This window comes from Poeciliopsis prolifica, unplaced genomic scaffold (assembly GCF_027474105.1).
Source record: "Poeciliopsis prolifica strain line A6 unplaced genomic scaffold, Auburn_PproV2 SCAFFOLD105, whole genome shotgun sequence".
Taxonomy (NCBI): domain Eukaryota; kingdom Metazoa; phylum Chordata; class Actinopteri; order Cyprinodontiformes; family Poeciliidae; genus Poeciliopsis; species Poeciliopsis prolifica.
Window position 1 is genome coordinate 47,309 of NW_026562480.1, and position 23,776 is coordinate 71,084.

At 37.0% G+C, this 23,776-nt stretch overlaps 2 protein-coding genes across 2 annotated transcripts; both read right to left on the minus strand.

Moving 5' to 3' along the window:
* Nucleotides 1-6,862: 6,862 nt before the first annotated feature.
* abrab (actin binding Rho activating protein b) lies at nt 6,863-12,014 on the minus strand. Its single transcript, XM_055023689.1, has 3 exons — nt 11,566-12,014; nt 10,492-10,816; nt 6,863-8,501 (listed from the first exon to the last, which is right to left on the minus strand). The coding sequence occupies exons 1-3, from the start codon at nt 11,930-11,932 to the stop codon at nt 8,018-8,020; spliced, it is 1,176 nt and encodes a 391-aa protein (XP_054879664.1). The 5' UTR covers nt 11,933-12,014; the 3' UTR covers nt 6,863-8,017.
* A 2,864-nt stretch (nt 12,015-14,878) lies between these two features.
* Nucleotides 14,879-22,490, minus strand: LOC129354175 (mRNA cap guanine-N7 methyltransferase-like). Its single transcript, XM_055023688.1, is given in 13 exon segments — nt 14,879-15,257; nt 15,375-15,408; nt 15,475-15,576; nt 16,579-16,696; nt 17,811-17,975; nt 18,058-18,239; nt 18,334-18,400; nt 18,402-18,447; nt 19,191-19,284; nt 19,287-19,315; nt 20,005-20,134; nt 20,858-21,006; nt 22,439-22,490. Coding segments are annotated over 12 exon segments (1,146 nt in total). The 5' UTR covers nt 20,999-21,006; nt 22,439-22,490; the 3' UTR covers nt 14,879-15,219.
* Between the last annotated feature and the right edge of the window lie 1,286 nt (nt 22,491-23,776).

Sequence of the window (23,776 nt, forward strand, 5' to 3'; positions counted from 1 at the left end):
AATGGGGTGGCAGTTTTAGGTGCGCCACATCTTCACTGCATTGATTCTCCCGTGGCTTCAAAAGTATTAACCCTTGAACTTTTCCAAATTTTATCACATAAACACATCTGAAAATATATTTCATAAGAATTTTATGTAATTATCCAACATAAAGTGGGATACAATAGTGAAGTAACACTAGACATTTAGACCTTAACCTGCATCCAAACGCTGCTGTTTCCTACCTATTCGGTGTAAGATGATCTGGGGAGTCCGGGAGAAATCAAGCAGTCTGCGCTGATCCTCCATCTCTTCCTCCGACTGGACGATGATTTCTTTAAACTCTGTCAATGTTTCTGCAGTTCACTGCTCGCTGATTAACTGGTTTAAGCTGGACTGGAGATATTTATTAGAGAAACACTCAAACATTCAACAACACAGACCATGTGCTGTCCTCTTTGTCTTCTTCTTCTTCTTCTACTTTTTCTCCTTTACATTGTAACGGCAGTTTGCATCCATTGCTCTTGCACTACTGCCACCTATTGGATCCTCATATCTATGTCACAAATTCTCGTATCTTTGATTTACATATTTTCTATACCTAATAAAAACATGTTCCATAGAATCACACCAACTTCATAAACCAGTAAGATGTTTCCCCATCTTAAAAAGAGTTCAATTTAAAAAACTGACTGGTTCTTATTCTATTCATAATTATCTCCTCCCTTGTTTATTCCTCTAACCATTACTACATCAATTGTATATAAATGCCTTCCATTTATTTATATCCCACCTAATTTTCCAAATCTTCTTGCTTCCTCTCCAAACTATACCTTTGTCTTCAGATTTAAATAATTCTGTTATTAACAGCCATAACCTCGTTTCATCTCTTTTGCTTTGTCTTCTTCTTCTTTAGGGTTTTATGACTAACTGCATTCATGTCATTGCATTACTGCCACCTTGTGGATCCTACGATCATCACATCTACAGATTTTTCTCAGTGCCACTTCTCGTGGCAGAACGTGAAATGTTTTCCTCGTAATAGAAAAGAGCAGAAAAAACAAAAATACAACTAAGACAAAAGACACACAGAGAATTACTGAAGACAATAATAATCAACCAAACTTTTAAAAAATCATGAACAATCAATGAGTGATTTCATAAAGTTTTCAAATGGATTTTTTTTTATCTAATCATCAAAGAAAATGTAACATCAGTGCATAACAGCACATTGTATTTTTGATAATTAGTGTATTGAGATAAACATCATCCATCCCTCACACTTTGTCTATACAGAATAGAATAATACAAATCAATCCCTCAAGTCCAATCTTATGAGAATGTTCTGGAAGGGAGTCCATGTCCAGTCAAACTCTGTTAATGCATGAAATTAGTCACAATGGACCACAAGAGCACTGAGAATGGCAGTTGACCTTTTCACTGCTTTTGCAGAACAATGTTCAAATAAATCCCAAGAAGCATTAAAAGCACAATATTATAACATTAATATGAATGCTACAATAAGATTCTGGAACATTGAAACTTTGTGAGACGATTACTTGTTATAATGCATAAATGAATAACGCTGAAAAAGAATGATTAAATGTTTTTAATCCAAACAAGATAATTACTCACTGTAAGGCATGAATATATTTGTAAGCAAAACAATTACAAAACAACAGCAAGAAAATCTCTCAAGGAAACTGTTGGATCTGAACACAAAACATTTATCAAACATTTCACAATATGACGAAAGAGATACAGTTGAAGTTTTAAATGCAATAGAATTGAATGGAGAGCCAGCTTCAGGACGTCTGCTATCTCCGTCTCCAGGCCAGTTCTAACGTGCTCTCATACAACTCAATATTTATTACATTGAGGCGTTGCTTACAAATCATTTGCATAGAAGGAGACCAGATTTCAGTCACAAGTCTCTGCTCAAACAATGTTGTCATCCTGCATCCATGCAGCTGTTGTCTTCCAAGCACATTTTTTGTAGCTCTTGAAGATCCTGTCTGTAAATTTCTTGAGGTTATAAAAACTTTTCTCTTGTTTCTTGTTTCTCTGGGCTACAAAACAAGAGTTTCTCAGGACTTCTAGTCTTTGATCCATTCTCCTGCTAAGGTGATGACATTTTCTTTCTGACTGGCATTTTTCGTCTAGTCAAGCTATCAGTGTAGCTGCGGCTTCAGGCATTTTGCTTCTCAAATCGGCCTGCTTCCTACTGCTACAAACACACATCCTTGGTGCAAATAAATATCACACTTAACAACTTAATTAAAAAATTTCCACCACTTTATAGATGTAAACCCTCCATAAAACACATTTTTATTACAATGACATTTATAGTGAACTTTTAAGACTTTTCACCAGTGTGAATCCTCATGTGCCCAGTTAAATTCTGTTTTTGACTAAAACTTTTTCCACAATTCCCACATGAAAACGGCTTTTCACCAGTGTGAATCATCATGTGTTGAGTTAAATGCTCTTTTCGACAAAAACATTTTCCACAGTTCACACATGAAAACGGCTTTTCACCAGTGTGAATCATCATGTGCTGAGTTAATGCCCGTTTTTCACTAAAACTTTTTCCACAGTTCACACATGAAAACGGTTTTTCACCAGTGTGAATCATCATGTGCTGAGTTAAATGCTGTTTACGACTAAAACTTTTTCCACAGTTCACACATGAAAACGGCTTTTCACCAGTGTGAATCATCATGTGCCGAGTTAATGCCTTTTTTTCAGTAAAACTTCTTCCACAGTTCACACATGAAAACGGCTTTTCACCAGTGTGAATCCTCATGTGCCGAGTTAAACAAAGTTATGACTAAAACTTTTTCCACAGTTCACACATGAAAACGGCTTTTCACCAGTGTGAATCATCATGTGCCGAGTTAAATGCTGTTTTTGACTAAAACTTTTTCCACAGTTCACACATGAAAACGGCTTTTCACCAGAGTGAATCATCATGTGCCGAGTTAATTTCTGTTTTAGACTAAAACTTTTTCCACAGTTCACACATGAAAACGGCTTTTCACCAGTGTGAATCATCATGTGTTGAGTTAAATGCTGTTTTTGACTAAAACTTTTTCCACAGTTCACACATGAAAACGGCTTTTCACCAGAGTGAATCATCATGTGCCGAGTTAATTTCTGTTTTTGACTAAAACTTTTTCCACAGTTCACACATGAAAACGGCTTTTCACCAGAGTGAATCCTCATGTGCTGAGTTAATGCCTTTTTTTCACTAAAACTTTTTCCACAGTTCACACATGAAAACGGCTTTTCACCAGTGTGAATCCTCATGTGCCCAGTTAATGCCTTTTTTTCACTAAAACTTTTTCCACAGTTCACACATGAAAACGGCTTTTCACCAGTGTGAATCCTCAGGTGCCGAGTTAATGCCTTTTTTCACTAAAACTTTTTCCACAGTTCACACATGAAAACGGCTTTTCACCAGTGTGAATCCTCAGGTGCCGAGTTAATGCCTTTTTTTCACTAAAACTTTTTCCACAGTTCACACATGAAAATGGCTTTTCACCAGTGTGAATCATCATGTGCCGAGTTAAATGCCGTTTTTGTCTAAAACTTTTTCCACAGTTCACACATGAAAACGTCTTTTCACCAGTGTGAATCCTCATGTGCTGAGTTAAACACAGTTTAACACTAAAACTTTTTCCACAGTTCACACATGAAAACGGCTTTTCACCAGTGTGAATCCTCATGTGCTGAGTTAAACTCTGTTTATGACTGAAACTTTTTCCACAGTTCACACATGAAAACGGCTTTTCACCAGTGTGAATCATCATGTGCCGAGTTAAATGCCGTTTTTGACTAAAACTTTTTCCACAGTTCACACATGAAAACGGCTTTTCACCAGTGTGAATCCTCAGGTGCCGAGTTAATGCCTTTTTTTCACTAAAACTTTTTCCACAGTTCACACATGAAAACGGCTTTTCACCAGTGTGAATCCTCAGGTGCCGAGTTAATGCCTTTTTTTCACTAAAACTTTTTCCACAGTTCACACATGAAAACGGTTTTTCACCCTTATGAATTCTGATATGATCACTGACAGCATATTTGGCAGTCAATTGTTTTTTACAGAAGACACCTGATAAAGGTTTCTTCTGTCCTGATGTTGGTTCTCAGTTTCATCAGGCTTTTCTAAGATGTCTTGGTTCCTGTTTAGTTCTGATTCAGTTTGGTATGTTTGCTCATCAACAGGAACCACCATGCAGGTATCAGTCTCCAGTTTTAATGCAATCAGTTCTTCACCCTGAGTGCAGTAAACTTCTTTCTCTGCCACTTTTATCTGATGATCTTCTGGCTCTTCCTGTTCTTGTTTCACCTGCAGAGGTTCTAACTCATCCAGAGTGGATCTCCTCTCCTGGTTATAAACGTTACACTTCAGGGAATCTGGACAAGCAAACAGATAAAAAGAATAATTGTTAACTTTACTGAAGTAAATAGTAGAAATTGTTCACAGTTTAAGACAGAAATGAACAAAATAACATTGAAAATTCAACAGCGTAGACAGAGATACACATCAGTCGACAAATCCAGCTGACATTTGGAAAATTCTCAAATGAACGGATTAAAAAATAATTTTATTGATTACAAAATTAAATGTCGTAGGGATTATTGTTAGTATTTAATAGTAAACTGTATTATTTCAATACATTACTTCTTTTATTACTTTGAATAATAGTTAAATCTAATTTTCGTGCACTTTAAATCCTTGGGGTTGAGTTATAAACATGAATTTATTTGTAGGTTAATAGTTGTTTAGTTTTGTTCCTTTCTTATTTGCTTTTCTAAGTTAGACAGGAAGCGGCCCGATGAACGATTTAGCCCGGCCCGGGGTCTAAATGCCCCCAGCCGGACCATTACCATTGAAGAAAAAATTAATAAAAATGGCCGACACCACGACATCTGAAGACATTTTCCGCTCTGTTGTTGGACCGGTCCCGCGCCATAAGCCTGGCTACTGATGGTGCGCCGTCAATGATTGGGAAAAAGACAGGTGTTGTGACAAAGTTCAGAGAGAAAGTACAAGCTGCAAATAAAGGGGGGAGTTTTGGACATTTCATTGTATTTTGCATCAGGAAGCATTAAGCTGCAAGTCGCTAAAAATGCACCATGTCATGGAGGTGGTTGTCCGAACTGTAAATTTCATCCGAGCCAGAGCTCTCAGTCATTGTCAGTTTGCTGAGTGAAATATTTCTCATGCATGCAATACATGTTATGTGTGAAAGTTTTTCTATATGTATATATTTTATGCATCAACAAGAAAGGCGACAAATGTACTTCATCAAATGTCTGTTTAAAACACCTGACACTTAAAATTTCAAATGTGTGAAGCTCACGAATTTGTTCAAATTCCTTCCCAGATGTAGAAAATTTATCTTAAATCATTTCTTAATTTTTATCTGTTCACTGCGTGTGACGTTTACGTCGCTGGGCGCCATCTTGTATGGCAACATTCCAAAACAAACCTTTTCTGATGGTTTTATAGCGTTTCCGCTGTATCCTCCTCTTCCATAATGCTGAAAAGCAGTTTGAAACAAAGTGGGCTATATTGCGAAAAGCTTCTCCCAGAAGCCCCAAAAAAACTCTACATGGAAAAAATATCTAAAATTGGACAAATCGACCCGTTAGAAATAAAGAGTTGGAGCAGAGACCCTGATCATCCTCTAATAACAAGATAGAAAGACTTTGAATTCATTTGGATTTACATATGTACAATGAAAGAAAATCCAGTTGGGAAAAGTGCAACTAAAGTATGAAATATGTACAATATAAACCTAAATATGCAACTGCTGGAGATGCATCAGCAACTCTCGCGATAAGCGAGTTAGAAAACGGATGGATGGAAACCAAACACACAAATAGTGTTGCACTCACGAAACAGACTCTTCTTCACTTTCGGCAACTTTATTTGCACATGATGTGTGTATTTGTTTTGGGGCTGCCGTTACAAAGTCCCTTCTTCCAGAGCTACAACGTTTTAACTGACTACTGACACTACTTCCACTACACAACGAAACACTGACGCAGCACAAAGCTCAGATTGTGAGAAACTCCATTTTCTCTCCATAAATCAGCCATTCTCATTGTGATGTCTGCGTTCATTTACCTGCTAACAAAACATTTATCCGGGAAAAGAGCGTTTACTAAAATGATCCTCATGCAGAAAGGTGCAGACATTTAGACCTTAACCTGCATCCAAACGCTGCTGTTTCCTACCTATTCGGTGTAAGATGATCTGGGGAGTCCGGGAGAAATCAAGCAGTCTGCGCTGATCATCCATCTCTTCCTCCGACTGGACGATGATTTCTTTAAACTCTGTCAATGTTTCTGCAGTTCACTGCTCGCTGATTCACTGGTTTAAGCTGGACTGGAGATATTTAATAGAGAAACACTCAAACATTCAACAACACAGACCATGTGCTGTCCTCTCTGTCTTCTTCTTCTTCTACTACTTTTTCTTCTTCTTCTCCTTTACATTGTAACGGCAGTTTGCATCCATTGCTCTTGCACTACTGCCACCTATTGGATCCTCATATCTGTGTCTCAAATTCTCATATCTTTGATTTACATATTTTCTACAACTTATTAAAACATGTTCCATAGAATCACACCAACTACATAAACCAGTAAGGTGGTGCGTTTTGGCCTTGACGGTGACGCCCCCTTTTGCTGTGGCTTTTCCCGTGATCGACATGGATCGATGGAGGGAGATCCAACCAATGTGACCTGACAGCAGCGACCGCAAAGCCTCTGCCACTGGGTTCAGTTTATGAAATTTTACTGTTTTTATTTTAATAAATTATTATAAATTTGAAGTAGTGTCTACTTTACGGAGTGTCTATTTTTTTTCTCGCAAAACTCGCAAAAGAAAAAAAAATCCCCATGTCCCCTAGGGGGCTCCGTACTATTGCAAAAACGTACCTGTGACAAAAATCAGTTCCTGGGTGGAAGTCCCAGGTGGAGTTATTGACAACAAACAAAATAATTGTTTATTTTTACCATGGATTGCCTCACTAATATTTATTTAGTTAACGTTAGCTTATACACTCTTGCTACTGCACTAAATGGGTTAAATGCCATTGCGCTCTTTTATACTGAAATTATTCAATAAATGACCACCTTTGCAAGCCTTACTATAAAATATTGTCATTTTTAAGTAGGGACCTTCGTAGTGATTTTAAATTATTCACTTTTGCTGACAGTATTTTGCTGTGTAACCAGATTTGCAGACTGTTTAACATTTTTCTGCTGCTCATTTTATGTCAGCAAGAGTTCTGCAGTTGAACCCAAAAGTTTCACGAAGTTGAAGTCGGTTTCCGATTCGGGAAATGGCCAAAAAGCGATTCCACCTGTAAATAAAGCGCAACTGATAAAAGTATCTGAGCTACTCTGAATGCTATGACACAGTATTAAAGCCATACGATTACAGGAATAAACTTATACAATTACCACAATAATCTCATACGAGAATAAAGTCCTCATATCTACAGAATAATATTGTATGAGAAAAAAGTCATAATAATATGAGAGCAAACTCATAATTTTACAAGGATATGTGTTGAGAATTGTCAAAATATGAAAATAAGTCAATATGTTGAGTCTGAAGTCATAATACTATGAGACTGAAGTTGAAATATTATGAATGTATTTTTGGATCATTTTGACTTTTTTCTCGTACAACTTTATTATCATGTCATGATGCTATGACTTTATCCTTGTAATTTTATGATATTTTTTCTCCTCATCATTTTAATTAATTATTCTTTTTTTCCACTTTCTTAGTGTGTTCCTAATAATGCAGATTATGGCAGTCCAAATGACCTCTGGAGACTTCAGTCAAAACATTCATAGTTGCAGGTTTTGCAAAACTCATATGATCTCACAACACTGACAGAACATAAAAATCTTCAAGTATCTACTGAAAATAGCAGCAAACATGTTCTTGAGATCCTGGATCTCAGCTTTTCTCAGTCTTTTTTTTCCATCTGATGTCAGGCGTGAACCATCAGACCATCAGCGTGATGATGACTCCGTCATCCTGGCCCTGCCACAGCATCTCCCCTTCAAACGCCACCTTCCCGTGTTTCCGGGCTCTCATCAGAATCCCCACCACCTTGTCGGAGATTCGAACGTATCTGTCAAAAAGCTGTCCGAACGTGACGCGGGTCTTTCCGTCTGGATCCGGATCGGCCATAGTCCTGATCACGTAGCACATGTCGTCTATTTCACGGTGGATGTGCTGCTCGGCTCGTTTGGCCCTCTCTGCGGTCTTCGTGCCCTCCTTTGGACGTCCGTAGCCCTCCTCGCCCTTCTGCAGGCGCAGCGACATCGAGTAGTCATAGTCAAAGTATTCGCTGAAGGGGTTCAGCTTCTGGTTGACTGTGTGCTCCACTGCCCAGTTTTGCCAGCGACTCTTTAGATTTCCAACAGCGCTGTGTTTCTTGGAGAGGGCATTGATCTTGTTGGCATCCTCAGCTTCCTTTTTGTACCTGGGAGTCACATTGTATCCAATTATGGACAGACAGAAACATGAAAAGGCACTAAAATATGAACAAATGAAGCAGAGCTCCACAGGAAGACCTTGAGATTTTCTTTCATATTTAATACTTAAATGAGCTGTTAATAACTTAAGGTAACGTGAATTACACAAAAGAGGATTAGGACCCTTTGAAAAATGACTTTTTTCAGATTTCTGCCTTTTGAAATAATCTCAAAAAATGAGATTATTGTTAGATTATTGTCAGAATTCTGAGATTAGTCAGACTTCCGAAAAAAGTCAGAGTCCTGAGATTGATGTCTGTAATCTGAGATTAAAACCAGAACTCTGAGACTGAAGTCAGACTTCTCAGATTAAATGTCAATAATGCTCCATCTAGCTCAGATTATAGAGTACTGCAACAAGATGAGATTATATTCCCCTGTGCACTACATTATGTCCTGCCATAATGTACATGAGTGGATGTGTTAGAATTGCTTCTAATTTAATGCTTGAAGTAATTGTTATTTATTTAAAAAATGCAGATCTTAACTGATTTATATAAGATGCTCCAGATTTTACGTGAGGATGTCAGATTTAAACCGACAACCTCTTCGTTTCTCATTGGACTGATTTTATGAAGTAGTACAGCTTGTAACATTTTATAAAAACTTCCACCTCCTGAAAATGTTTCTAATTCCATTCAACACATGAATACATAAGATGAGTATAATAAGGATGTCAAATGTCTGTCACTGAGTGAAAACAATGAGAACAAACTGTTTTATGGGACATACCAGACGGAAGTTGCAAGAACACTTTTTGGGAATGTTAAACTAGCTTTTGTTTTCGGAAATGACAAAAAGTTACCCATTACGCTTCTTTAAACAGGTTAGGAATTGGCGACACAGCACAGATGTTACATGGACGTCACAAAATCAGTCTTAGTTCATGAGATTTTAGTCTGGTTAGTTCTGCCTGTCTGGAACTGCTTTAGGCCTCTTGTCACATTACGTTCAAATAAGCTGCTGGTGGCCACGCCACCCCAAATCAGCGTTGATGCTCTTACATGAAAATAGCTTCAAACAGATTTGCAATTATACAACCATACATCTTTGAAAAAGAGAAGTGGAGCCTCCTGCTCAACCAACAAGAATGCAGCAAGTGCTTTCCTGTTAAGTGAACAACAAAACACTTGTCTTTTCCAGCAGCCATTGTACTCTACATATTACTGGTCCTGATATTGAAGAAAATTCTAGATTGGGTATTAGTGACAATGTGCCCAATCCATAGGGACAGATCTATGCACTCTAATTCTATGTTATGAGCTCTTAGCTTCTCTTTAGTATTTATTTGACATTATATTTAGAATTTATAATTGCACTTTATGAACTATTTGAACAAAAGTGTGTTGCAGTTCAGTTTTAATGTTTGACCAGGGTAGACAACCTATATTTAGGCCTGTTTTGTTTTATATTATTTATTTATTTTTTTACATTTACATTTACTGTTACACTTCTAATTGCACCAACAAATTAAAGTTTTGTTGTTTTTGCATGTTTGACCAACATTGTGAAGCTAGCGGTGTATTTAGTTGTGCTGAACCGGTGCAGAATTATCAAATAAATTTGTGATTCAGGAAAGAAAAAATGTTCCAAGTCAGTTTTGATTTCTGTATCGGATCGTTATCGACTGATACTAAACCTCAGAAATTTGTGTCGGTATCGGAAGTGAAAAAAGGTTTACAGCCGTAAAACCAGGCGCCCAAATGCTCCTGAGCTCTGCTTTGGTTGCTAGGTGACGCCCTGGGTTCCACTGGGGTTGCCAGGCAACAGTCTGGAGGTTTTTGAAACTGCTCATTTTCCTGACACCAAAAACACCAACTTATTGCCAAAAATGTGATTTTTTTCAAAGCATTTTTTAAAAACTCAAATAAAAGTATAAAAACAGGTGAATTTTGCATAATAAATCCAGTTTAAATGAAACACGGTGCCAGAACTCACCCTGAGACTTGAGGTCTTTTTATCCTCACTGAGTCTTCGTCAGAGTCGCTTCTCTCCGCAGCCTTTGAAAACGTCTCACTGTGTCTCTGAGCAACTTGCTCCTCAACGCTCTCCTTCTCTCTGCCTCCTTTGTCTCCTTGCCCTCCTCCTTCCTTTCCGAGCGTCCGCTCATTCTCCACCTGCTTCCAGCTTTTCGTCAGAGAGGACACCATGTTGGAGCACTTCCTGCGGCGCGTCGGGGAGCTCTTCTTCCTCAGCAGGCGGTCAATCTCATCACCCGAAGGAACAGATTCCCTTTTCAGCTTTTCAGCCAGGAAGCCACACCTGAGTGACAGATCAATTGACAGCGCATACGAGAGAATTAATGTCAAATTTTATGGTTTTAGAATGGATTGAAGAAGTTGAAGAAAGTTAGAATTTGTTCAGACTAAAGTGGTGCGTCAATAAGAATTCACTCATAATTCTTATCAAAATATAAATTCAGATTTCAGGAGAAAGATTATTATTCATGCTGGTCTGGATTCCTGCTTATATTGGAATTGCAGGAATTGATTTGACTGACAATTTTGCTAAAACCTCTATTGTGAGAAGTTGCTACTTTTACTTGGGTAAAATTTCTGGATTCTCTACCAACTGAATGAAAAACAAACCAAAAATTCACCAGACACAGACCTGCAGTTTCTGTTCCAGTTTTATGTTTGTTACTAGAAGAAACTGATCAGGAACGGTTTTCTTTAGTCTGATTTTATTTTTTATTTTTTATGAATTACTCTCATTAAAATACTTTAGATTTTGTTTCACCTGATTGTGTAATTTTTAAATATGAAATTATTGATAAATTGATCAGTACTCAGTGAGTAAACTTTTACCAACACTTTTTTTTTTTACTCTTACTCTTATTTTTTACTTTTATGTTGCACTAGTGCTACTTGAATAAAACTTTTGGAAACTACCAACTCTGGTAATGATATTTTCTTATATTAATATTATGATCAATCTGGAAGGTGGCGGTAAAGCACCGTAGATTGTTTCCCAACCACCATTAAAAACAGAAGAAGAAGAAGAAAAAGCCACCTGTGATTTTCTCCTGGACGCCGCTGGACACCGTCTTCACCACCTGCTTTGTTCTGATGCAAGATGGCTGCCCGTTTGAGGTCTGAACGCCGTCGTCGCTGGGCGCTCCTTGAGATGTTCGAGTCTCTGAAAGTGCTTTTGTAGAGTGAGGCTCTTTAGGGGCCCATCTCTTTTTGGGTTCCCCTGGTTCGTCGTGGGACGACGGCGCCCAGCCGCTGGGCTCGCTGGCTTGTTTCTTCTCGTTTTCCGCCACCCACTGCTGCCAGCCGCTGGTCAGGCTGCACAGGCTCACAGCCTGCAGCTTCCTGCGGCTCTTGTTGGTTGAAGCTTTCCTTTCAGAGGTCTCACCAGTTGTTTTTTCAGACATTTTTCAAAGAATTCAATAAATAAAACTTTTTTGCATGAATTTCTGGAGATTTCTCTCCGTGTGCTGGTTTCTAGCCTCACGCTTGCAGCTGTAGCCTCTAAAATAGACACAGGAAACCGAAACATGACGGTGGAAAGTATTTCAGTCATCCCAGGCTTCCAACGGGGTCATCTTACTCTGACCTCGATGACCCCTACCCATGGGGTCATGTTTCATCACAGATAGCAGAGCTTTTAATCAGCTGTAAGCAGGGCAATGGCGAGTCATTCGATGCTTTTTATTTTTTAAACATTCAAATATTTTTTGACAAATTTTGAATCAAAATTAGAATTTGTAACAAAAACAAAACAAACAAAAAAGCTCAAAAACAGATTTGGAAACTGTTTTGGTGCCTTATTCGGTAAAATGTGTTTGCTAATGAAAGTTACAGTACTTTAGTAGGTAAAACTCAAATTATAGTGCATTAACAGGTATAATTATAAAGAATTAGGCATGAACTGATGACAAAGTAATAGGGTTTAATACGTCTTTTGCCCTCTACTCCATGTAAATCCTAGAATGTCATAATTTTCAAATACTTGAGCTTATGACTCTTATATAAAGTACAAAATGGGGCTTTGGGGCTGCTGCCACTAACTTTTGGCCCAACTTCTAACTACTTTTATTAGGAAAGTGTCATGAGCCATCACTTATCAAGAAGTGGAGGCATTCAGAGACTTTATCTGTCTTCAAATTATTTCCTCTTTTAACAAACAAGTCGAACTGAAATGTGCTGTCACTTCGTTATTACATAAAGACGTAACATCTGGTCAACATCACTGTTTTCACTAAACCAGCTGCTTAAAAGCAAAATTTTTGGGACGGGTTTGCTCTTTTGCTTCACATTAGTATTTATTTTGAACAAATATAAAGAAAAGTTGATTAATCTGTAATGGTTATGTGACCTACTTCAGGAGTGTAAATAAAAAGCAGCCATCCAAGGAATTAGCTGAGTAACACCTGGTGAAAAGCTCATTATCATTTAATTAAACAATCAGACGGACCAAAATATAGAGTAAAAGTTAAAAATGTTGGTGTTTTGAGGACCAAAATGACAATAATATATTCCAAACCAGTTTGTTTCAATATAAAGCTTCTGAAACTCTCTAGTAAAGTAAAAAGAACAAAATAACTTTTTTTTTTTCAAAAATTTGCTGAGGTGAATATAACCGTAAAATGTAATTAGTTACAACACAACTCTGCTCAATCAGTTGGAAATACAGGAAGTATGACTTTAATTTATTTGTTAACAAAAACTAGAGTCAAACTACAGCAAAAGGAAAGCATCTGAAGTGCCTCGTGCTATTCTGCAGTTATTCTGGTTTGAGATCTTGTGTTTTATGGTAACTTTGTTATGTAATTGTTTAGTTTTCATCTGTGTGTTTACAGAACCAGCTGGTTCATAAATAGCAGCAGCAGCTGCTGGGATCCGTCACAGAAACAAGCCAACACTTCCTGCTCCAGATCTGTGACTTAAAGAAAAACTGAGATCCTGTATGTCAACATAAATATATAAATATGCCAATAATGCGATAAGCTTTGATTTAGGGTTAAAAAATACGTCATAAGCTGCGTGAAAAAGCTTTCAATGAAACTATATTTCCGCGTTATCAGAAAACACTTACAGTAAGTAACCGCAGGCACAAAATGTCTGAGTACTTTAGACTCACATAAAACATTCCTGTTATTCGCATCACAAAAAATGTCATTTTCAGGTAATCAAGGACTTCCTTGTTTGAACTAAACAAGACAGACGACATTCATTAAACTGCAGAAGTTTAGTCAGTACAGCAGTTTTTGTTAATAAATAAAACTACTCATAAAAAAATATTTATAAGAAGATTTTGTGGCTCAAGCAGTCATGCATGTTTTTCCCCACTAATTGGGATTTTCAAGATAAAATAAAAAAAAAAAAACGTAATCTACCACTAGGGGTCAGTAAATATTGTTAAAAGCACCTGTTGCTCAGGCAGAACTTGGTTTCAAATTTATCTCCATAAATTAGAATATTGCTGAAAGTTGATTTGTTTAAGTGACTCAGAAAAGAAAATGTAAATTTCTTTATGCAAAGTTTAATTTATTTTTTCATTTAATTATAACACCATAAACCCGGCAAAGTTCAGGAAAAGCAATATTTAAAGCAAAATGTTATATATGACCATGGAGACTGCTGCTGATGGCAGTTCTCCAGTATAAAATTACAAATACATTGATGGAAAGTTGAGTGGAAGGAAAACATGGCAGACAAAATAAGTAAAAGTAGCAGAAATACCAAGTTTCGCTTTTTAAATTGAATTAGTCAAAGTGTTGGAGGATATTCTGATTCAGATTCACCTGTATGTAGGAAAACAACAAATGGATTTTCACCTTCCCAGCTTATTAAAACATTAAATATTTATGATGAAAGCCAATGGGAATTTAGCGCTGTAACTGCTGCTGATCAACAGTTGTAAACCATAAAATTCAGCACTGATGAATTAAGTGAGCAACAAATGGCGCAAAAGCTCTTGTGAAGTTTGTAGTTAAAGAGGCAGAGGTTTGAATAAACACCTAAAATCTCAGACCAACCTTAAGCTCGGTGGTGGCGGTGTGATGACTTGGGGACGTAGATGCTAAATGTTCTCCAGAGCCATCAAATCGAGGAAGTAAAAAATAAAGACATATGGTTCTGTAAGGGCCCAGTCAAAGTCCAACCTAAACATCTTGTGGTGGGACTTTAAGAAAGTAAACGGCTCCGAGGTGATGTGTTGTAAAAAAAGAGTAAGTTAAAATCTTCTTTTAAATGTAAAGTTATTGCTTTTGTATGGTGTGGTAAAAATGCAGTCTTGAAATTGGGTCTCTGTCTCTTAAGAAGCTCCTGCTCCTTTCAGGCATTTTGCCTTCAGCACACTGTCATGTTTTTCTCTTATGGCGTTTAGGTCGTTGTTCAGCGCATTGCGGTTAAATATTGCATAGGCTCCATAACAAAGACAAGATTCTTACATTTCATCAGTCGACAATTATTGCTTCCAAACGTTTTTTTTCTGATGTGACTTTTGCGTACAATTCTAACCAGCATCACATAAAAAATAAAATAAATAGGACTGAACAACTGATTTATTTTTTTCTTTCCAGCTTAATTTCTACAGCAGGTTTACATTTTTATAAAAAAAAAAAATTCAAATATGACAACAGAAAAAGAAACTGTACAGATAAGCCGAGTAACAGGTGAGGTAAGTTTGTGAGGCGGAGAATTTTGCTTTTGAGTATCAGGACATTTTCTGAAACACGAACACCAAGTAGATACCTGCAAAAAAACAAGAGGGAGTCATTATTCTGCTCAGACGTCGGCTTTATGAAAACAATTTTGACCTTTCGTTACGTTTCTTGATCAGAAAACAAAATGTGATATAATCGAACTTACTGGTCGCGTCCCACTCAGATTTGCTCAGGGTTCCCTGTTCACACAGAAAACAGAGTTAAATCAGGATTATTGGAGGAGTTGAGAGCTGAAGGCAACTCACCACTGGCAGTCTGACTCCAGGTCTGCCGCAGTGCTCTTTAGCATGGCAGTACTGCTCCTTGTTGTCGGCAGCCTGCTGACCTCCATCGTCACAGGGAAAAGGCTGAAGCAGCACAACGGAAACGACAGGAGAAAAAACAGAGAACAAAGTCTTCATTTTTCTTTGAAAAACTTATATTTTTGTTTTTTAATTTTTGCTTCTTGTCGGAGGGTTGAAAACTGATTCATTTTTATGTCTATATATTGATCTAATTTTCTAGAGATATCTTCATCCCATAGAATAAATCAATCATCTTTTATGCAAAACTTTTTTCTTGTTTTAAAACCTAAAGATGGAAACAAATAAAATAAAATAAAAATGACTGGCAAATGTTCAGCATAAAAAAAAAATTTTTAAAGACACCGTAATACTTAATTTTATATTTTTGTATATATATAAATATTTGTTTTTTTTGTTTTCTTCCGCAGTAATTTTTCACAAAGATTTTTTTTTTGCTAATTTTCTTCTGTAAAATTTGCAGAAAAAAAGCTCATTAAGGACTTGCCATACAAGGAAAGACACTTATTTGAAAAACACAAAAATAAAATAAAACTTATTGGTGAAGTTTCTTCATTTTCCAGCAGTAAATGGATGAAATAAAAAAAAAGTTCTTTTTTTTTTTGCTCAACAAGAACAGTTTCTTCTTCCAACAAACAACAGCACTTAAACAAGATTTACATTTATCTAAAAATAAAGGTCTTTTAATCCAGGAACCTTATTTGAATACGGACAAATGGCATCAGATCATCTGAATTAGCCAGACACAAATCAGTCTGACGTTTTATTAAACATAAAATCCGACGTTTCTGTTTGTTGCTGTCATTTGACGTCTCTGTACAGACTGGAAGCGAGTCCTGCATGAGCAGGAACTGCTCCTGTTCTATAAATGTCTGAAGAATGTTGTTCCTCATTTTTAAAGCAAACACAAAAGAACCAGTTTAATTTGTAGAAAAAAAAAAGTAGTTTAAGAAAAAAACATTCTAGCTTTCTGTCACAATTATTGGAATCGTCATAATTTTTAGGAAGGTTTTCCTGTCATTTGTGTTGAGATTTACAGAAGTTTACCTCCAGAGCCATCATCTTCATCATGAGGCTGCGGTGACTCTCCTTTTTCACCTTTTCCTCAAAGAACTCCGAGAACCTCTGCTTCAGCACCAGACGCATGTTGTACCGCTTTGCCATGCTGGAACGCAAGTTTGACAGTATGCATAGAAATCTGAAGCAGCTTTTCCATGAGTAACAACTCAGCTCCAATCCATTGGATACTTGGTGCAGTCTCTGCTCAGCGGGCCGAGGCGAGAAGACGAAAACGTGACGTCAGAAGACCGCCGGTCACTGATTGTCTGGGGGTTATATCTTTAAAGTTGAGGTCAATATGAGGAAAGTTGAGTCGATGAAGAAAGTGCATTTCTGGTGTTTCTAACTGCGTTTCCATTTGAAATGTGTGCAAAACTTTGTCGAGATTCTGCTACGTCAGAAAAAAATCCTGCAATCTGCGCAGACAGCTCCGCCTGGAAGGATCCAATTCATAGAGATGCAACTGGTCAACATTTAGGCTGGGATATCCTGCGTGTCGACTACAAACACAAAATCTTAACATGTATTTTTATCCAAGTTTCTAGTGCAAACATCTTGTACACTTGAGATACGACAAAACTAACTTACAAGTAACGCTTCATTAAGAAATATGTGCTTTAAGTCAATAATTCCTTAATATCGAAGAGAAAGTTCTCGTTCCACCGGCAGATTATTTCACCTATAATATGAGGAAATGTCATGTTGTATGTAAAATTAACTGCCAGTTGATTTTGAAATAAGTGAAAAAAAATTCTGCCAGTGGAACGACTGCTTTTTAAATCAATATTAAAGACATTTACTTTAAAAAAAAGCTTGTCTATCTTGCTGAAAAGTTACTTTTAAGTTAGCTTTGTCTCACTTCAGGTGTTCAAATGTATTTGCAGTAGAAACCAGGCATAAAAAGTTGGTAGGATTTTGTGTTTTTGCAGTGCAGTTGACCGGATATTCTACTTTATAGCGTCTATTTGGAGCTTGTAGGAACGGACGACATTGAGAGTAACGCAACATTTCTCTGCTTCACGGCTGGTGAGACAATTCAGAGAGAGCGAGACGGAGCGATCCGAAACGAGAAAATTCAGTGTGTCGTCGCATGAAACCACTGCAATGGATCAGAGCAGAGTTCAGCTGAGCAAAATACTCGAGAAAGAAGCGTTACAGGGAATTTAGAAGACAAATATATGCTTTTTCTTGTGTTGATTTCAATAATAGTTAAATCTTACTGTTCAAAAAGAGGAAAGTAGACCAGAAACTCCGGAACATCGACCACGCCCTCGAGGCTGAAGTGGTACTGACATCCAAACAGTGGATAGGAACCTTTGGACTGAAAGGAAACTTTGAAGACTTCGTTTCCAAATGACAGGGAGTCTGACGCCTCCAGACGTTTACTGGAAGCATAAAAAGAACAATAAAGACAAAAACTAAACGTTACACATGCAGTACAGTGGATGGAGGAGTCGCTGCTCTTACACCAGCTCGTAGGCGTCTGGCGTGGTTCCGATGAAGAAGCCTCCGGGTTTGAGACGCTCACAGGCGTTTCTCAGCATCATGTCCGCCTTCTGCTCGCTCTCGAACGAGTAATGATACACAAACTGACAGCTGCAGATGTCGAACATCAGCTCAGGGTCGTCCAGCCTGTCCGACAAAACCTCCTGCACCAGCAGGTCACGAAAAGGGAAACTGGTCTTATTACTGCTTCTATTAACATTTTCAACCAATCACATCTGCACAGATGGACAGATCTACCTTCGAACAGTCGGAGGTGATGAACTGAGCGCTGAAGATTTTCTCATTGGAATGACTTTTTCTTTTCATCTTCGTACCGAGTCCGGCACTGATCCACGGACACTTCAGCTATATCTGAGAAAAACAAAACAGAAACAAACTGATGAAAGTGGGAATGAGGACATCCTCAAGGTACAAAGTAGCGTTCCTTCAGATCCCTCCTGCTATCAGGAAGCTAAAACATTTTAACCACCACTGAGTCTTTATAACTCTGCTTTTATTTGCACTTTTGACCCTCCTGTTAAAATTGATTTTTATGCAATATATTAATGAATTTAGTTCTCTACATGCTCCTACTGGGCTGCACATCACTTTTTGTCTGAATGTTTTTTTTAATAATAACTGCACAGTATTATTTTCCTTATGTTGTAAAGGTCTTGTTACTTTACGGAGTTATCTTAATTACCTAGTAATCTGAATGAGTTAGACATTGCTTGAATTTATGTAAGACTGATTTAGAAAATGAACAACATGTTATAGCATAAACCTGAAAGATTTAAATAGTTTAATAAAAATAATCTACAGAATGTGCCAATGTTTTTATCCGATTAAATCGATTGTCGGAGTAATAATAGGATAATTGATTAATATAACTGTCAGTTGCAGCCTTGCTGCAGTATAAACAGAATTTATTCTGAGGATTTTTACACATGTTCATTTAAAACAAGGTCAAAAGTCGTGGTGGTCACAAATTTTTGTTTCCAAATGTACAGATTAAATAATTTCCAGAGGTGAAACCACCGAGGGGAAGATTGTCTTGCCATTTTGGGACTAAAGTCAGACCAGAGGTCAGAGGTCAGTCTGTGAAGAGTGGTTACCTGCACAGACGATGTGACTGATGCCTCCTCTTCTCCACTTCAACAAGTCTCCTCCTTTTCCACAGCCCAGGTCCAACACAGACACATTCCTGCTCCCTGCGCTTCGCACCTGTCCAGGATCTCCCCTGTTAGCGGAGAAGAAGGAAAATAAACACCTGTGGTTTCCACGATGCAAAAGATTCAGACAGAATCCAGGAATAAATAAATCGAAGCTTAGTGCAAGGCTAAGGACCAGGACATTTATGAAATAATTTAAAACTGTTCTGTATGTTTATCAGTGCCTGGTTGATCTAATCAGTCATGACTCCAACTGATTTCTGTAAAAGACGGAATACATAAAAAACAACAAAGAGTCCTAATTATTATGGAAATGTGAATAAGCTTTTATTTTTTACTAGTTTTTTGTGATATACGTTTTTGTTCAGTTAAACCGAAGCATTTTTAAAAGGGAGATTTTGGACGAGGTTGTTAGTTTTGCACATAATGTTTGAGTTCTTTACAAAAATAAAGGGGAAAACGAGAATCGGGCATTTGTCATATTGTTAATCCATTTCCATTTGATGTTTGAGAAGTCTTAAAATTGTCCCGATTGTTATTTTTTTACTATTTTTCTTCACTGCTTTTTCAAGAAAGGTGTATCAATAAATAGCAATAAATGGTGAAAATATGATTTTATGCAGTTATTGTGTGCATTTTAGTGATAAAAGTCACATTTTTATGATTACAAAGTGGCTTTAAAGAGCAGTATTTGTTTTTGTGGGGCCGTCATAAGACTATTTCATTAGCCAGACAGTATTGATCATTGATCACTTACCAATCAGAACACTCTTCATCCAGTTGTTGAAGTTCCTCATGTAGAAGATCCTGCTTTGACTTCGAACCACCAGTCCGACTTCCTGCAGCGTGTTGTAGTGACTCGCCACCTTTTCACCATGATCGCTCACCTGGATGATCGATAATAGATCAATAACTGCTGTGGGACACTTTAACTGCAAGGCATGGAATAGCCACAGAAGATTAGGATTGAAACGATTAATGTGATGAATAAATTATTGAAATAATTATTAACTGGATTATACAAAGTCAAAAACAGACAATTTTCTGATGAAACAAGACTCAGATCAGTACTGAAGCAAAAAACTGTTCATATATGTATAAATATTTTAAATTTAAGATAAAAACATATTTGTTTGTAAATACGTTTAAGCCAAAACCCCTCAACTGGCAGTTTTAGCTTCACCGGGTTCAAATTCATTAAAATAATGTTACATTATTGCATTTTCTTAGGGGCTATTTTCGAGAGAAAAACAACATATTAAGGATAGAAATTAAGCCATGACTGTGCAAAGTAACATCTATTTTTTTTTTTGAGAAAACGAAAAACATCTTTGTCTGTAATTGTTTTACCCAAAACTCTTCAAAACATTTTTCATATTCACCTGATTCTAATTCACAAAAGATTTCATTTTAGCCAGTAAAACTTTTATTTTAAAAAGGAACTGAATTGCATATTTGGACAATTTCATGTATCTTTAATATTGTATAAAAAGGCATAAGCAGTTAAATGTAATGTCTATAAAATATACCAATTTATTTCATCCCATTCATCAATAGAATTAGTTGCTGCCCTACAGAAGACGGTGACAAGGGTAAGTCAGTGAGCCTACCAGCTTCTTATTGGGGGAAGTTTCTTCCTCAGCCTCCTCTTCCTCATGTCTTCTCTTCATCCTGGTCTTCTGATCCAGTTCTCTTCCTCCTCCTACTTCCTCTTCATTCGCTCCTCCCTGTTTTTGTTCTGCCTGCTCCATTATTTCTGCTAGGAAAGAACACAAGTCAAACTCAAACTTAGAAGCATCAACGCCACAGAATCAGACCATCACATCATTAGAACCTAAAGGTTCTGCTTTTTAACCCCGTCACTATAATCAATCATGTGATAAATTCAAATGAGCTCAATGATTTACAATTTGATTATTAATTTGTTTTTTTAAGTTAAAAAACAGCAACTGGAAGCAAAACCTCCATCTTACCAAACAAACATAAGCTAAATAACAGCAAAAGATGAAAAAGAAAGTTTGAAAAATACATATTCAACAATCAGACAATATTCTCCTATATTTGCTTCAACAAAATCTGTTCTACTTGATCAACTTCTTTCAATTAACTTTATTTTTTTTAAATCTAATGTCTGATTTCAATGACTTCATCTCCAAATTGCTTATGCAAACATTTCAAGTTGCACAGTACATTGAAGTGCAGTACATGATATTAGAAGTGCCAACCTTTTTTACTCAATTTCTATTTGAAAAAACAGATTTTGGCAAAAATAAATAAAAATCCAACCATGTGTCAAAAACCTTTAAAAATATTAAACTCAAATAAAAACAATGATCACATAAAAAGCCATCAGATGAACGTCACTGTCATTTCACTTGGTTTATTGCGTATTATTTATGTTTTGTACGTATTCTGATTTATCTCATGACGGTGGACGTCAGGTTCTGTTGCCATGGAGACGTTGAGCGTGACAACTTATTGACCCCAGATCACTTTTAAACGAGATTTTTAATCCTAATTAGATTTGCCAGTAACATGAAAAAAAATTTAAAAGTCGTGACACAATTGCTGAATTTTTTTTTTTAGAAAAATAACCACCAATCTTTTTCTCACTTTTATATCATCACGATGTCCTTACAACTGATCAAGTATCGATAATGGGCATCAGCAGCGGCAAAAAGTCGAATAACAGGTCAGACGTGTCACAGAGACTCACACCATTGTTAGAAGTTTAATTTGTAAACAAGTCGAGTCGGTTATCACGACTCCCTACGAGACAGAAATCACCATTTTGACTGAAATTAGCCTCGAACTTCCTAGTAGCAGCATTAATACGATTAAAAGACAAATGACGAAAGACTGACGGTTAATTTCCATTTTATTTTCGGGTTTCGTTGAACCCTGGTCTTAACGTATGTATGTAATCCTGGAGGATAATCCAGCCTGTTCTCAGTCACCAACTACTTTCACCTGCGAGCATTAGCGACCAGCAGTTAGCTAGCTTACGCTAACCAGCTTGTTTTCCGTAAATGTTGGGAAAACAACATTTATGGCGCCGAAGATGAATCTCAAATAGGCGGAATTAACGACGAACAGCTGTCTGATGCCAGATGGTACCAGAAACACAGACAGGGTCAAAGCTAAGTAGGCATATTTACGCCAAAAGTTACAAAAAGACACATTTTACTCACTGTAATCTGTAGAAAGTACACATGCGCAGTGGGCAGCTTCCGCTCTCTGAACCGTTTCCTTTCTTCTTGGCAAACAACGATGAGGTGATGCATCATCGCCACCAACTGGCTTGGAGTGTGGACAGGAACGTGTGCGCAAATAAATAAATAAATAAATAAATAAATAAATAAATAAATAAATAAATAAATAAATAAATAAATAAATAAATAAATAAATAAATAAATAAATAGTCTCTCGATTCAGATTTTTTTGTATCCCAAATGGGCAATTGATGTTACAGCAAGTACAAATGACTAAAAGACAACATATCAAAGATTCAAAAATAAAAACAAAACCAAAACATACATAAAAAGGACATAAAATACCAATCAATACATGATGGAAAAAGCACACCAGTGTATTTCATCAATGACTGACAGTTGCCACAAACACCAAATCAGGTGCAGGTCCCTCTAACTTGTCCTGCATTAAACATAGATGTGTCTGTAGGAACAAAAGAGTGCTCGTGTCTGTTACTTTTCTTACTAGGAGGTCTGAGCCTGATGCCAGAAGGCAGAAACTGGAACTCAACAAAGGATGAGAAGTATCAGTAATAATGGGTTTAGTTTTCCCTAATGATTTGTTCAACGTTAAATGGTTGAAGAAGGTGTCATAATATATCAAGCATATATTTCTAGACATTTCCATTAGACTTTTTTTTCTGTAACTCTCTCCTGAATTGGGAAATTGCGCGTTGTTACTTCCTGACAAAGGAAAACGAGAATTTGAAGGGCGTCAGAAAGAAGAGGAGATAAGTAAGTCTACAATGAGAATATCTTACTGGTATCCTACTGGTTTGCAAAATGTCGGAAATATGAGTCAGAGAACATTAACCATGGATTTACAGAGTTTTAGAAAGATAAAGTTGAAGACGTCCTAAGAAACATTTCGATGTGATTCTCATATGATCCAGAGGGTGGCGGTAAAGCGGCAATGTTGATGCCGACAGTCATAAAACCCTGAAGAAGAAGAGGAAGAAGAATACAAAGCGGAAGTGATAGCTGAAAACAATGTCTTCAGTAGAGCTTCGTCGAGAGCTTATAACTCATACTGAAGAAACATTCACAGAGTTTAAAGAAATTGTCATCAAGACCGAGGAAGAGATGGATTTTACCCGGACGGCCTTAAACCGAACAGGTACGAAACACCTGGATGACAGACGGACAGCGGATCTGTCTGTTTACACGCCTGAGTTTTCTTACATGTTGATTTCTGTCTTAAACGATTTCTTCGATGAAGTTAACAATTCCTATTTTTATCTGTTTTATTGTCCAGACCACCTGCAGCATAACATTGAT

Bases quoted from the DNA above. Each gene is read 5' to 3' on its own strand.
- abrab (XM_055023689.1), bottom strand. From the start codon at position 11,932: ATGTCTGAAAAAACAACTGGTGAGACCTCTGAAAGGAAAGCTTCAACC. The intron at 10,817-11,565 runs GTGGCTTTTTCT...ATCTGTCACTCA, and splicing joins CGTCCAGGAGAAAATCACAG to GGTGTGGCTTCCTGGCTGAA. The intron at 8,502-10,491 runs GTGAGTTCTGGC...TGTGACTCCCAG, and splicing joins AAAAGACCTCAAGTCTCAGG to GTACAAAAAGGAAGCTGAGG.